We start from the raw sequence: 16,588 nt of genomic DNA, 5'->3' as shown, positions 1-16,588 counted from the left end.
GGCAAATGAAAAGGATAGTTGGTCCAAACCACCACCAATTAATGTGTATTTACTATTTATTTATTGTTGTAGACCACACTGTTTAGTCCTATTCGTTTTTTTATGGTAGCTTTGCCTCTCGAGTCAAAAAGAACTCAAGTCTATTTGCTTTGGCTTATGCGGTTGTGGGCTGTCCACATAACATAGGAGTTCATTATTATTATTATTATTATTATTATTATTATTATTATTATTTGAAATTACTATTATTATTATTTATTAAAAAAACAGATAACAATTCATTGCATACTAAGAACAAGTATAGAGGAAACACATTATAATAAAAAATATACGAGGAAAGATTCTCTTAGTCCAGAGCTAAAGTATACTATCAATATTATTAAAGAATAGCAGTATAGATTTGCTATAGCAAATACTGATTTCAGACAATCCATATATATATGGGTCCAATCAATTCAAATAATGAAAGCAAAGAGAAGGAGTTAGCATCATTCAAATTAAATGCAAGATCTTGTTAAGTAGCTATTTTGCTTTATAAAAAGAAGAGGAACACATCATTGTCAAGTGGCGCAAGAGAAGAAAGGATTGGTAAGGCAACCAAATATTCAAAGACTAGTTCTGAAATCTTTTGACTAATCCCTTTCTATCTTTCTTGCTTTTGCATTATTTTAAAGGGCATGGACCTGTGTCAACTGCCCTTTGTAGTTGTAGTGCAATAACAGAGAATACAAAATCATGATTGCTATGTTTTCATCATCAATGGCACCCAAAAAGAAATCCAAGAGAAGATGGTCTGGCTGGAATTTTGGCCCACAACATTTGTCATTTGCATCACTCTTCATGTGGTAGAGATCTTTGGACTAGTGTGGTTTTTATTAATTCTTTGCTCTCTTGATAATAATCACTCACCAACAACATTTACCTCTCTTCCACGTGCTGGTTTAACCTTGTAATCAAGTGATTCTCTCAAGTGAACCACCAGCTTGTTGATTTTAATCATTATTTCTTATTAGCAAAAGAATCAACTTCATCATGACAGGACCCAAGAAGCAGGTTGGAGGAATTATCACAAATTTCCTTCTTTGATTTCGACTTGCTAATTTTCCTTACAGTATTAAATAATCTCACCTCTCCATCAAAAGAAAAGAATCTATCTCTGTCTTGAACATTAAAACACTACCCATCATCATCCTCAGCAAGAAGAGGAAAAAAAGAAAATTAAAAAAAGGTTGATTATCTCCTCTCCTGGTTTCTTCGACCCTTTGAATATGCTATTCTCTTTGTTTCTGCATATTTGCTGGCTTTGTTGGATTTAAACACGGTTTTGCAGTAACATGAGGAACCCTTTAACAATAATTTCAACTGGAGTTTTCAAGTCTACTTTTAGCAGAAGTGCTCAACTTCTGGAAGCAAACGGAAGAGACAGGAACCTCATCCATGAAAACAACTGAAAAAGTACATTGATTTGGTTCACACGACTACAGAGTACGAAACCCAATAAGCATGTAGCACTATGTCTTAGACAAGGTCGTTTATCGATTCTGATCAATGCCTGTGTCTTGCTCATTCCTATAGGCCCATGGCCATGTGGTCATACTCCTTAATTGGGCTTTGTTCCTTGTCAGCTGTTTTTACCTCCATAATTTTAGTGTAGCCGAAAGGAAATAGTTGTGCAAATGTTCCTTAGTGATTTGCTATACCAAATATTTTTATTTTTTTTTATTATGGTTCAGGGAAAAATGAAATGGTTTAGTTTGTCATTTCTAATTATCAAGATGTTCTGAATATGGTAAAGACATTTGACCTAGTTTGACTTGTATAAATCAGTTAATGTGAATTGACATCAATTACTAATTAGTGAATTGTCCTGGCAGGAATGGCAACCTTGGTGAGCTTCAGCTTTGGACTCCCGTCTTCTTTGTAGTTAGAAATGGAGAAATAATATTTGACTATATCAGTGATGGGCAATCTTGAAAAATCAACTAGTTTTAGTACGCACATTTCAGTATCTGCAAATCAATGTCCCACAAAATATGTGCATCATCTTCCATAACCAAAAAGCAAGCTTGTTTGTTCAAATATTTACATGTCAATAGTGGGTAATAAGCATACATGGCGGCCAAAAATTATTTGAAACAGGCCACTTATGCATTCCCAGGAAAAGAATACCCACAAACATGACACCTAAGAACTTCAAACAGAAAAATGACCATCTACACTAGAAGCTTAGGCAGGGTGGCATCAGTGTTCGCTGCTGTTGAAAAGGAGATGCCAAAAAGAAAATGATGTTTCCTGTCTCGAATAACGTGTATAAATGTGAATAGACACAAACAACTTGGTGGGATTGCCGAAATTTCCTTGCAGAAATGCTGGAGCCCTGGTACCATTGCCACAGGGACTTGACCAAGTTGATGTTAGCTTTAATCCACTCAATGAGCTACTCATGATATGGTCTGCTGACAAATTTGAATTGCGTGAAATGGGCTCAAAACTCGCATTTCCCTTAATATTCGCAGACAAGACCACAGGAACCAACGTTCATTAAGATTTAGCGAAGGCGCCCTCTGCACTTGGAAGTTTCACAATGGCAAGGATATCCTTCTCCAGGCAGCAGATCATACTGATAATTGTACGTTAGTTCTTCGCCAGAAGCTATCTGCTCATTATGGGAAAACCATTAAATGAAACAAGTCAACCGCCCATACAAACACAGCACCAAGAATATGAAGTTCGTGATGATTACGATTCTCAATAGAGCCAAGCACCAAAACCAAAACACTAAAGATGCCTCGTAATCCCAAGTCTCATACAAAAAAGATGAATATTCAAGAAAAACAAGCAGAGATTGCTTACATCTCGACTTGCATACAGACCAATATGAGCACGCTGAGAATCCATGCTATTGACAAGAACTTGGTGGTTCACAAGATTTGGCAAGCAGCTGCTAACACATCAAGATTCAAGAGTAAATCAAATATTAGAAAAATTAACAAGAAATCAGCACATGGTGTATCAATACTCTGCTATTTTCACAAAGATTAGAAGAATCTTTAGAAGGCTTACTATTTTCCTTTTGGATTGTGGAAATTAAAAATGTGTACATGGATTTTATTAACCGAATGAAAACTCACTTTGAATTTTTCTTTGTTGTAGTAATTATCAATACAACAACTATAACAACAAAAACAACTAAGCCTTAACCCCAAACTAATTGGAGTAATTATCAATAAATAATAAAAATAATGATCCCAGTACTGTTGCTGCATAATCAAAGTGAAATAGGTCCACACATTTTCTTTCGAAACATTTTAGCACCAGGGACAGCAGTCATGCTCTCTAAGAGGAAGGAAAGAACTCTTTTCCCTCTAATTTTTAAGACAAATATGTAGGAATGAATATATACTGTACAAATTAGCTGTAATTGTTAGACAACAAGACAGCAGCACCTACCAATTGGTACATTCTATTTTGCAAACTCCATTATTTTGAGCAATTTTAAAATTATAATTGGTCAATTATAAAACCAGACAGATTGTGAAAACAGTGTCTGGGTTGACCGATTTGTGGTTGAACCAACCACTTCTCTGGTTTTTGGCAGATAATTACATATGGCACAGATAAAACTTAAAAGTCATGACCTTATTCATTCTTAGATCAATCCTCAGATAACCTGACCTGACCAGGCATATCAGGTTTTTATAATGCTGCCTTCCAGAGTTTCCTGAAGTTGTAAATTTTGGATTCTGATTTTAGTCATGTTTCTCCTCCACATTATCCATATACCATTTTGGCATCTACTAACAAATTTTTGTCCACTAAAATATAAAGTAGGCTTCACTAACATGTCTCCCATGAAATTATAGATGAAAAAGTAAACTCAACGGACATAAATGGACTGATCTTAAGCCACTCATACACATAACATCAAAGCAGTTGCCTCATGCATCTAGGGATATGCATCACAACACATATCTAAACAGCAATACCTTTCAAAAAATCAACAATCTAACAGTAGACTATTTCAATTGGTTCACATTGCAAGGAACAATACTTATTGATTTATCCTTACCTGTGATTGATGAACCTTGAAACATTCCCATACTTGGTGGCATCAATCACATATTTCACCTGTGCTTCAATCAATCTACTCATATCATTGGTACGAGCATCTATGTTGTACATATAGCTGCAACCTTGTTCACCATATCTGGAAGTCCAAGAAAACTCGTTTCAAAATATAAAATAAATAACCATTAACATAGGCTTAAACTAAACAAGAAACTACATCTTTCAACATTTATAACCTGCCCCGCCTTTCATTTGCCTCCTGCTCATCTAAAACCTCCCCAATATATTCACACACAAATGTGCCACGTAGGATTGGTTCACCTGTCCTGACTGCCCATCCCTGTATATTGAGATTTGGAGTAAATATAAGGCTATAGAAGTAATTTAAAAAAAAATCAAAGCATTACCTTATTCTTTGTTTTAAAGATTTCCAGCTTTACTCGTATTCCGTTCTGCAAAACCCTATTTGGGCAGGTTTTGCTGCACCTGCACATGTGATTGCACTCATAAACAAGGTAACCCTCCTGCACATTTTGCAAGGAAAATTTGAAAATGTCAATTTCACTAGGAAAGCAACCATTCACACATAATCTAAAATAGAAGTGAACATGAATAAACACCCCATCTGCAGGTCACATAGAATTTGTTCATAGCAATGAAATGTATGGTACAAAATTTACATGTTTATGTACTGGAGATCTCCACTAGGAGCGGAAACATAAAATCTCATGATCTCGTAAACCAACAAATTAAAGTTACTTATCATCCTATCAAAGGAAATCTGCACCAATATTAGATGCCTAGATACATGAACACTACCTCTCTTTGCAGTCACACGTAAATAATTCAATACAAGGCAAGAAACAGAAAAGTTAGGAACTGCACAAATTAATCAACATTACATAAACTCCCAAAAGAAGAACATGCTAACAAACACCTTTCAGAAAAATATGCAAGTCCAGGGCTTCCAGCAGCTTAAGCTTAAGATCAAGCATTCAATGAGACACAGTCATATAAAGGAGTTCAGAAACCAAGATTAAGCATGTCATTCAGTAATTATTGACAAAGTTAGAATTGCAGTACCTCCAATATAATCCGCCCTTTATCATCATATGGGAACCTGCCATGCATAAATTTCCCACATATATCTCTTGCATCCTCATAGTCAGTATCAAAGAGATAAACATGATCACATGTTTCAGGAGAGCATAATGAATCAGGGCAAGCACACCCCAATTGCAAATTCTGCATAAAAAAGGAAAGAGGAGGAGAAGGGGAGAGGAAAGGGGGGGGGGGGGGGTGGGGGGCGGCGGCAACGGAGGGATAAAGTGTTAAAGATGACTATGGTATAAAGAAGCATTGATACATATGAATATACTTTTTTTTTATCTGAATATGTATGCACTGTTGGTTTTCTTATGTTAGGGTGGATGGTGCCTTTTGGAAGCCAATTAGGACCAATCAATTGCAACATAGGATAAAGGCTAAGCATGTGCCTACAGTTCAGTGCATTATGCATAGATTTAAAGACCATGGTCCAAACCAAGTATCATCAAACAAAAGGAAAATAGCCCATAAGAGGATACCTCAATAACATGATTGTGAGATTGATCATGCAATGGTCTTGTGATATAGGTAAAGCTTTTCCAAGGCATGGGGAACTTAGTAGTTTGACCGTTAGAACAATCTGCAAAGACATTAAGAGATGCTAGGACGTCCTCATCTATTACACAAGCTATTGGAATCAATTCCTTCCCAAAGCTTATATCATTGCACAAGACAGTGGACTTTTGTCTAGGAATCTCACTAAAATCACACAAATCAATTACATAGTGGCACTCATCCACTTCCCACGCATTGCTCATATGGTCAGATGAATGTGCCGACTGTTTACCTACAAAACCATTATGAAGAGGCATCAAGGGTGGCAGTAATCCTGGGTCCTTAAAACTCTTGCATCCTCTAGGACAAATAAACCCCTCTTGGTGCCACTTCACTCTAATATTATGCTCGCTGCAAAGTTTGGCTGCCTTGAGATACAAACGTTCTGGCAAAACTCCATATTTCCCCTCCAGTGAGGCCTTTAGGCTCACCTTACAACAAGCAGAGCGTGCAGCAGCTAATATGTCAAGGTTATTGGGACGAGGTTTAGTTTTCTCAATCTCAGAAAACAATATGTTTGCAACTGCTGAGCATTGAAATTCTGCCAATCTACCAAGAGTTGCAAGATCAGTTACCTGAGACTGTACACTTAATCCCCCAATGTTGAGCGACTTTGATGCCTGGATACGTTTCTTCATACTAGCACTTCCCCTGTTCCTGATCCTATATGTTGCAGCTCCCAAAACTTTCTTAAATCTAGGACGGCTAAGTCTTCCAGATTTTAATCTGTAAGCATAATAACGAACCCCCCTTTTTGGGTGCCGAGAGCTGAATAGATTCGGTCCCATATGAGCAGCCTGATGGTGCCGGCCAAGGTCAGGTAGCAAATCAAACCTCAAGCCACAAAACTTGCATATGAACTTTCGGATACCCCCTAAATTCTCTGAGTTATTTTCCACAGAAGCTTTATTGTCCTGTTCAAGTTTCTGCAGAGAATCCTCTTTTTCTTCTCGTGAAGGCAGATTATCCAGTTGAGCCACTTTTGATAACCTGAATTCAGCAGGATGGACTGAGAGAACATGTAACCATAACTCTTCAACATTCCCAAAGTGGCTGCCACAAGGAATGCAACAAAAAAGCATGCATTGTTCGACAAATTGCACATGGTGTCTTTCTTGTACATGGGTTTCCAGAAGTTTCCTGTTAGTAAATGAGTCCAGGCAGATGGCGCACGCATAACCTCTAAAAAGCCATTGTGCTTCCTTTTTGTGATTGTCCATCCAGTGGTTACCAAGCTCTTGGTCATCAAGAAACTTCTCTGAGCAAAATTTGCATTTAAATGATATTTCATCATCATGGCTACTATCAGCAGCCAAGGGCAAAATTGCTGATTCTTCCATGACAGAGGAAGAAACATGTACATCTTCGTCAGCACTGAAGCCCCATATTTTTGTGAGTCTCTCTTTTTCAGTGCAAACCAACTTCAATAAGATTTCTCCAATGCTGAAATCTTTAGAAGCTTCAGACAAGGCCCACTGAAGTTGAATTTCCATAGGAACTGGGTTTCTTAGGGATAAGATGCTTTTGAAGAGCTTGTAGAAAAGCTCACAAGCACAATGTAAACTCAACTTTTGATCCAAAGAATGGCAATCCTTTAAAAGATCTATGAATACTTCTTTAGGTATTATTCTACTTTTACCATTCCTTGCACGTTTAAGCCAACTTGGGATGTGTTTATCACAATATAATGAATAACGCTTTGGAGTGTCATGACAAGGGCTATTATAATCAAGAGGATTTGAGCCTATGCAGTTTAACACCTCCTTGCCATTATGGTCCTGGACAGAATGCTCAAGCTTCTCAGTTAACATGTTCCTGCCATGGAAGGCATCTCCATCCATGATTGAGACAGGCTCCACTTGAAGAGGACTTTCCACTTCTCCCATCAATACAATATCTTTGCAGTGTGTGGCCTCTGAACCTGGAATAATCTGCTCATGCTTTCTCTTAAGTGTATTTTCAGGTGAATTTGAGGTATTTATTGTATCAATCCGGGGTCCGTGTTTCTTGCAGAATGAGGAACCTGGTAGAGAACGATGTTTACATCGAGTTCCAAGAACAGTGGTGCCTTCACACATTGGACTATTAACAGGAGGACTTGCCTCTACCATGGTGGAGCTGCCAATGAAACGAGTGGCTAAATGTACACAACAATAAACATCACCATCATTTGCCCATCTAACACACTGCCTTCCTTTCGATTCAATAAAAGCAATACATTGCCGATTCTTATTCCCAGCATCTATGGTTTTCTTATCCAAAACTTCATTTATAGGAGTCCTTTCAATATCTTTGGTCTGCATGAGTTCAGAGTTTCCAGCTTCAACTACAATTTTTTCCCATTTGTCAGTCACACTACAAGGAGACTCTGTAGGTGCAGCTCCCTCCCTAAAATATTCCTCTTTAGGAAGCTCTGATGTTACAGTAGCAGCATTTATAATGTCTCGATTATTGAAGAACTCAGAGTCAATTTCAACAGTCATAGTTTGAAGTGGACTGCTTGTTTCCACCTGGGAAGCATGTGATTCTGCACGGCGCACTTCAAGCTTAGGCCTCTTCCTGCCAACTTGAAGACTCATGGTTGAGGGACTGTCACAGCTTCTCTTCTCTACATCACCGCTACTAGATACAGGATGAGATGTTGAGAACCATTTCATAACTTCATGCTTCCAGGTTTTCCACTCAGAACCTAATGTTGGCTGCACCGGTGCATTCCAGAGAGAGTTGACTTCATTCCATAGGATAGAATCAGACAATTCCTAGATTGCAGGAAACAAGAATCAGCATAAAATAAAGGATAAATATATTAAGACAACACAACTATGAGTTATTAAATTTCAAATAATTCCAATATAGTAATAGCAATGATTTTAATTTTAACAATTGCACAAAACTGGACGAAGACAGGCATAGAAGAGAATTTTTCATTTTTCTTTCTTTAGCACCAAAATCAAAGTGGGCAAAGCTGGTGCAAACCAAGGCCTTGAAGGCTGCAACAACTTAACAGACACAAGTAAGGGTACAAATAAATCTTAAGAAAGGGTTAAATTACCAGCTAGCAAACTTTTTTGACAGGCTATGTGCAAAATGCAACACCTACATCATGGAAAAACTTGTCTAGCCACAGGCTGAGTAGCACTTTATGTACTTCAGTCAGTTATAGATCTAGAAAATAATGCACCCGGATCTTGAGACAAACATAACTCTGGGCATTGATTGGTTATTGCTTAAGCATTCTAGAAATTCTCACAGAAAATAAGGAAAGAAATTAGCAGGTTTTTATTAAAAATTAAGTGATATACGAATGTGGCCACATCGCCTAGTTCCTCATTTTCTAGAGAATCATGCTCAACAGGTGGATATCTCATATATCATAAAGCATATCAGGGAACTAAATTTATTCCAATATGATGTTGGGATAACAGATGATCACAATTCTTGCATCTGCTACAGTTACAAAATGATCCATCCAGTCATGCTGATATCTTATTTATTAAAAAATAAAAATTATTACACCTGCGCATAAACTGTGGTCATTCAACTTCGGTAAGCAGCAATACTTTAATGCGTACCTCCCTCAGCAATTCAATAGATTCAGCACTTTGTGCAACCTGAGACCGTTTTAACCAAGATTGAAAAGAATGTTCAAGCCAATCTGATTTTATGTATTGCTGCAATATCATCTGTAGAGAAAGGAGAAGTGGCATTACTTCATTGCAAACTGACAGAGGAAAATAATTTATTTATAAATTAATGTTAACACAAGGCTTGAAATAGGCTGACTAACCCAAAATTTCAGAGTCCACAGAAAAATTATGTAGTTATGTACCATAAAGCTCGAAAGTACAGCACAGAATAAAATTTTAAACACAAAACAAAGAAAGTAACAAACAGTAAGTTCACATGAGAAAAAAGAAGAAGAAGAAGAAGAAGTTTCTAATTGCATGCTCTCTCACATGTACATACACATGGACATCATAACACAGGAAATCGAAGAAACATATGCAAATAACCATACACACAGGAAATTAAGGGAATGCAATAACTCAGCTCAACAAAGCTATAGTTATAATAAGGAAATAAAACAAAATGGTTCTAATTTTCCATAATTTCAATGAGCATTATATGTATTATGCCACATAATAAAGCACATAAAAAAAGAGAACTAAACACAAATATGGAAATAAAGTGATACAGTTATGATTTCCAAACAGGCAAGTTTACTTGTTAATTTTTTCTCACATGTATGCATAAAGAAAACAAGGCAAGCACAAGTCTTTGGCTGAACAAAGAATTGATGCCAATTCAGTGGAAAATAAACACACCAGATCCATTTTCTGGGATGCAGAACATAATTAATTTATGATGTAAACTTAGATTTTTTTTTTTTTTCCCCACAGGTGGTGAAGCCATCAATTGATAATTCAAAACATATGATGTTATCAAGTTCAAGTAGCAGTATCATGAGATATGGGTGAGATAATAGTTGTGGTGATAGGGGCATGAATGTTGCAGTGATCTTTAAGCTCATCAATTCATTACAGAGCAAGAGTTGACAGAAAAATCTGTAGTATGAATAAAATTACATATGTTGTTAGTATTTTTAGAAGGACCAAAAGGTAAAACAGTAATACACTATAGACAAAAGGGCTTTTTGATATTTCATATTACTAAAATGACTTAAGTTTCTAAATAAATTCTCCCAATCATAATTTAATTAATTAATAAATTAATACTAACAAAAAAGTTTTAGAAACACCAAAACACACACCTAAAATAAATAAATAAAAGAGATAATGAACCAATGAAAAAACAACATTAGCCAGTGTTTTGCCATTAATAATTTTCATTATTTAAGGTTATTCTTAATTATATTATTTGTCAGTAATATTTTGTGGCAATGGCAATGTTAGCTAAAAAAAATTGAAAATAATTTTGGCTTGGTATACTAAGTCTCAAACTATTGCAATAGCCAATAAAATAATAAAAAAATATACGTGTAAATTTTTTAGATTTATTAAAATAAAATGTAAAATTTCATAGAATCACTGGTGTACAAGTTGCAATATTTGATATAATGTTAAATATAAATGTTTAAAAAATTTTTGAGAAAGCAAAAATCACATCATTGCCAACAGTACAAATGAAAATATTGAATTATCATTACAACTGTTATTGTTATTAGAAAATTTACCATTGGAATTTAAAGGAAGTTTACTTTGTAAGTTCATATTATAATTTGTTCATTGTTATCAGAAAATTTATCATTGGAATTTAAAGGAAGTTTACTTTAGAAGTTCATATTAAAGTATATTGATAAAGAAAATATAAAATGAAGAAAAATATGATTTGTTTATAATTGGTTATAGGATTATTTATTAAAATTTTATTCTTAATGTTTATTATTTCTATATAATTGTCAATAACTTATTTACATGTAATATATAAAACAGATGTTTAAAATAACTGCAAAAATATTTATATTACTTTTATCATTGAAACAAATATTCACATGTTAACTCTTCAAGTACCATCATGCCAATGCAAATGACAGCTAGCAACAATAAAAGCATGGTAGGTCAGAAAAAAATGCATTTATCATATACAATTTTAGGTTCACAAATGCAAGTTGTGAGCATTCTGGAGAGAATGCCTAGCTGTCATGTATTGTAATTTTCAATTGCCACATTGGGGAAAACAAGGACAAAATCTTTGATTCCTATTTCCCAAACTATCAGAGGAATAGGGATTTACATTTTGAAGCTTCAAAAGCATTCTTCCAAGATCAGAATAACCACTACAATGTGAAGCCTCCATCGCAAATTCCTTCCAGACCATCACATTACGAGCAGTGTCTATCAGTGCCTATAATACATTTGAGAAAACAAGCGAAGATTGCAAGAGAAGGTGAAGACAGGTAAAGACTACATGATTCGTTAGTGTAACAAAGTAAGAACAAGCAAGCATAAAAGTATACCTCAGTATGAAATTGATCGACGATATTTAGCATACCAACAGCTAGCTTTTGCATTATAAACCGCCGTGCAACATTCAAATCCTTAACCATTTTAAGTCCAATTTTATGCGTCCTATATGCAATAGGCTGTGGGAATTCATTGATTGGTCGGACAAGCAGCATATCTGCCCAGGAGTAATTCCTAGTATGCGGAAAAAATATCACAAAATACTTCTTTCGATCGTGAGTTGGTTTCGCTCTCAAAGTTGATAATGGCCAGTCTTCCCTTGCACATCTAATTCCTGCCTGCCACTTCCCTCTCCACTATAAATCATAAAATTATAGAAGTACCAATGTCAAAACCAAATTGAATTCATATTTCCAATGCATGGCTATAAATGTTTCATTTATGGATGACTAATAAAAGGAGTAAAACTTTCAAAAAGATAGTGTGACAAAAGCAAAGAAATTCACATACTTAATCCTCAAAAGAAAATTTGTATGCACTACACATAAGCCATTTGTAAAATCAATAACGTACGTCTATCCACATAATGTATATGCTGAAGGGAGAAGATGTTCATGGAAGTGAAAAGGAAAAATACATTCACTGTTACCTTGACCCACAATGCCACAGATTCATCATGTTCTAGCCACATGGGCTCTGAAAGGGATGACTCTCCATCCCTACTGTTAGTTGGCTCACTTTCAATATTATCCACAATTACTTGAAAGTTTTCAGGGGCTTCATAAGGTTCTGTGCAAGAATTCTGTACATTCAATTCATCATCTTCAAAATCATGAGAATCACCAGATAATTTTTGGCTCTCCACCAGACAATCAGAATATGAAGGCCCACTTTGATGTCCTTTGGAGAGAGGCAATCCATTTACTGCCCCATGGTCATCACTTTGTCTCTCTATTTGAGACCCTTCCCCATTTAGTGATAAGATATTTACTCCACCATCCACCATTTGAACTTGTTTTCCATGTTCAAAGCTATTAGATTCTCCATCATAAATAAAAACCGTTCCTGAATTCTGTTGAGCACAATCAGATTCTTCAACATACTGAACACCAGAAGAAGGTAGCACTTCCATGATCTACACTAAAATCTGTAGTCCCATATAATATGCACAAAACAATTAATTATTTCTGAAATCATTTCCCCGATCAAAAAAAGAAAAAAAGGTTCAACCCATTGAAGAACCAGAATCATGCAAATAAGAATTATAGATAATGTAATAGTACATACTGATTACTGAAGCTGAAATAGAAAGAATTATATTTCTATAGAACACAGTTAAAGAATACCATAATGAATAGAGTCAACAGCTCATATGGTGGTGCAATTTGAAGATGGTCTTCATAAGTTAATGTTCAAAAAGCTATGTTGTCAAATGATTGAACGTAATGTGGTCATTTAGCATATAACCAGCCCAACTATTTGCTAAAAATTACCCCAATATGGTAAATCAAGCAAATAACTAATACACATATGCCATATTTCAACTTTTAAATACATATGGTATGGATTTATCTCTTCACCCTTTAGAAAAACTTATGCATCTTTAAGTCTAACTCTTGTAAGTACACAGTAAACAATGCACTTCATCCTATGGTTATAAAAGAAGATTGCAAAATTTTCAAATAAAATCCAAATCAGCTAAATGTAATTCTCCATATACAGAAATAAATGCAAAGAAGAAAGCAAAATTTGCAGGTGAAGGAGATAAAAACAGTAACTTTGCAGACTTGCAGATATGAATAGCTCACATTTCTCCTGGTCAAAGGGCCTAATATATATGTTGAAAATCTTATAAATACCAACAGTATTGCATTCCATTTTGAAAGTAGACGAAATTACACTGTTAACGAATAAATGAATAAATAATGCCACATTCAACTAACAATTCAAAAGATCAAGCACATTTGGAAGAACATTCTCATTTTCATAAAGAGCGTGCTTTAACAATATAATACCATTACATCCAAACTCCAGAGTCAACATGTTCCCAACAAAGCACTATAGGTAAGTTCATTTGCGGTTTGCAAGAACACCATGCAATTTTTATCTTTAGGACTTGCTAAAAAGAAACCGGATTTTTTTTTTTTACAAATATAAAAGGTTAATTATCAATCAATACTAGGTACAGATTTTGAGGAAAATCTTGTGCATTTTTTGAATCGAAATTAGATTTAACCCAAACATTGAACCAAGATTTTTGTGGGGGCAATTATGACGAAGAGGAGAATGTTATAAACTCTATTTCAGTTAATGCTTTGCAATATTTGGCCACATCACAATAGAATAGTAAACTCAAGAATTATGAATGTAATGAGTATTTCTTCTATCAATAGATTTCCACAATAATCTGTAGCAATTTTTAAGCAAGTTCATCTTTTAATTTTCTTTTTTCATAACATATGTTGCAATGTTTTTTTCTGCATAGTTCATCACATCCTCCATCATTATTTTCTGTAAATCGTATTGACAAGCCTCCCTGACGCCATTGAAATCAGTTAATAAAATCTCATACACCTATGATGCCCAATAATCACAGTTCTATCACTTTCTCTTATTCAAGAATAACAACTATTTCCATTCAACTACCCAAATGTTTAAATCACTAGGAGTCTGTTGGGCGTTATAGTTGTAGTTAATGTCACCACTTAAATGCAACAAAACCACTGCAGAGATGCTTTTGGGATATTTTTTTTTTTTTAAGATCAAAACATCCAAAAGTCAGCTTTAAATTGCTTAATTATCTTAAAAAATACATGTAGTAGTATCAATTCAGATATAAATATCAAGTGAAAGCTACTGCAAAGAGTGAAAATTTCATCAAGGCATGAATTCCACCAAATTCTATAGGGTACTGCAAAGTGCAAAGCACTTGCATGCAACTCATTTACACTCTATACACACAAGAAAGCAAATATTATACGTATTCACCAAGAATCTCACTATATATCATGCAACTCTACAATATTAGCTTATGCCACTGTATAACCACAACAAAACAAAACAAGAATGCAGCGTTAGCCAAGAAAAAAAAAACTGAAAGAAAATAACTCAAATCAACAGGTAACCAAAAGTTATAGATCCAGATCCTTAACAACCTACCTGAAAGCCTATAAATTTTGCTGAGATTATAAACCAAAACCCTATTCCACTAGACCCGGTAACAGAAATGCCATAGAACCATGCATTATTATGAATTGACCATTAATCCCTTCACTAGTTAAAAAAGCATCCAAAACCCATAAGCAGATATACGATCAGTATGTGAAATATGGATGACCCAAAAGGTGGGGTCAGATCCTAACTCAAAAAAGAAAAAAAATAAAAACCCAGGATTCTTTAAGCATGCAACGAAAATATTATCAATAACCCAAAATTGTAAACAAAGAGTCAAATTTAAAAGTTGAATCAAACAAGGGTTCTTAGATTTTTCATTGCTAGGCTATCTTCTTGTGGGGTATCATGGATTTTTTTTTTCTTCTTAATTTTATTTAATCACTTTGCTTTTAAGGAGGGCACAGCAGCTATACCAGCTAGCTAGGTCATAAAATTCCCAAAAAAAATAAATGTGACATACATGGTCATGATGCCTAGGGGGAAATAAAAACAGAGGAAGGAAGCAGAAACGAAAGTAGTAGTGGTAATGTACCTTTAAAGAGTAGTAGGGGAGATCACCTTTCTCGCAAGGTGGTTGGTCTGATGTTTTGGCTATGGCTTAAGGCAGTGAATTTTGGTTTTGTACCTTTAATTTTATGGGGGGGGGGGGGTGGGTTTCCTAATTGCATATAATATCTGTGAAATAAGGCTTTTATGGTATGTGGGTTTTGTGACTAGGGAAAGAAAGAGGTGTACCGTGGCCAAAAAATATGGAAAATTGGAGCGCGTTTTATTGTAGGGTCTGGCTGATGAAAATGAAAAGCTCAAATCAAAGAAGAGGACCTCACTGGGTTAGGGGGATCAGATCAGAAGTTGTCTTCCACATTTCTGTGTTGCATGGGATTTTATTATAAGGAAAAATAAAGGTTCTGGTTTTGGTTTGGAGGGCATGGTTTCACATTTCCAAGGTTAGACTTTCTTGCTTCGAGATATGAGAAATTTGGGGTACATCTCTCTTTTCATTTGCCAATTGGCTGGCTCTATCTTGCGAGGAAAACAGAGCCAACTTGCAACGACGTCGTATAGCAGTGAGATTTATTATTCGATCCTGGCTTATGGCTCATGCGTGGGTCTATATGAGCCAGAACAGAACCTGTGAGTTAGTTTTGTTCTTACCCATATATAGATGTCCAAGTCCAACCACACTTTGAGCCAAGTTTGTATTTTTGATCCAATTCCACTTAAATTTTATTATTATTTAGTTTTTAATTATTAAATTTAAATGTTTATAAATATAATTTTCCAATAATTTTATAAAAATTCAATTATCTAATTATACTATTAAAAATATAACATTTTTCATTACTAACTTTTAGCATTTTTAAGTGCTAATTGTTAACTATTAATATTTAATTGTTGATACCAACAAATAGTTTTAATTGTTGAATTTAGTAGATTTAGATTCTATTTTTTTATGAAAAATATTTTAATAAAATATTTCTTTTATAATTTTTAGCAGTATTCAGGAAAATAAATCAATGGATAATGTTTTTACAATCAAAGGAAATTTTTAATTATTTTTTATTTTTTAGATTTTAATAATCTTATAAAAATATAAAAATATTTATATGTACATGATATAAATATATATTATTAATTGAATATTATAATTAAATAATAAAAAATAATTTTTATATAAAAAATATTTTTCATGATAATATTTTTTATTTTTAGTTACAATATTAAATTAATAATATATATTTATTTCTTACATGTATAAG

At 34.6% G+C, this 16,588-nt stretch overlaps 1 protein-coding gene across 3 annotated transcripts; it reads right to left on the bottom strand.

Moving 5' to 3' along the window:
* Positions 1-2,022: 2,022 nt before the first annotated feature.
* On the bottom strand, positions 2,023-15,803 carry LOC110639467 (histone-lysine N-methyltransferase SUVR5). 3 transcript variants are annotated; one of them, XM_021790438.2, is made up of 12 exons: positions 15,361-15,802; positions 12,304-12,801; positions 11,708-12,010; positions 11,485-11,595; positions 9,303-9,413; positions 5,655-8,489; positions 5,152-5,313; positions 4,476-4,592; positions 4,305-4,408; positions 4,070-4,207; positions 2,854-2,941; positions 2,023-2,656 (listed from the first exon to the last, which is right to left on the bottom strand). In XM_021790438.2, exons 2-12 carry the CDS (start codon positions 12,784-12,786, stop codon positions 2,549-2,551), a joined length of 4,560 nt encoding a protein of 1,519 aa, XP_021646130.2. In that variant the 5' UTR covers positions 12,787-12,801; positions 15,361-15,802; the 3' UTR covers positions 2,023-2,548. The 3 variants fall into 3 exon arrangements, with proteins under 3 accessions (XP_021646130.2, XP_021646131.2, XP_057984320.1); XM_021790439.2 differs by lacking the exon at positions 15,361-15,802 and adding an exon at positions 14,814-15,232; XM_058128337.1 differs by lacking the exons at positions 2,023-2,656; positions 2,854-2,941 and having other exon boundaries at positions 4,066-4,207; positions 15,361-15,803.
* Between the last annotated feature and the right edge of the window lie 785 nt (positions 15,804-16,588).

Source organism: Hevea brasiliensis, chromosome 10 (assembly GCF_030052815.1).
Source record: "Hevea brasiliensis isolate MT/VB/25A 57/8 chromosome 10, ASM3005281v1, whole genome shotgun sequence".
Taxonomy (NCBI): Eukaryota; Viridiplantae; Streptophyta; class Magnoliopsida; order Malpighiales; family Euphorbiaceae; genus Hevea; species Hevea brasiliensis.
Note: the sequence above shows the minus strand (reverse complement) of the source record. Positions and strands in the feature narration are given on the sequence as shown.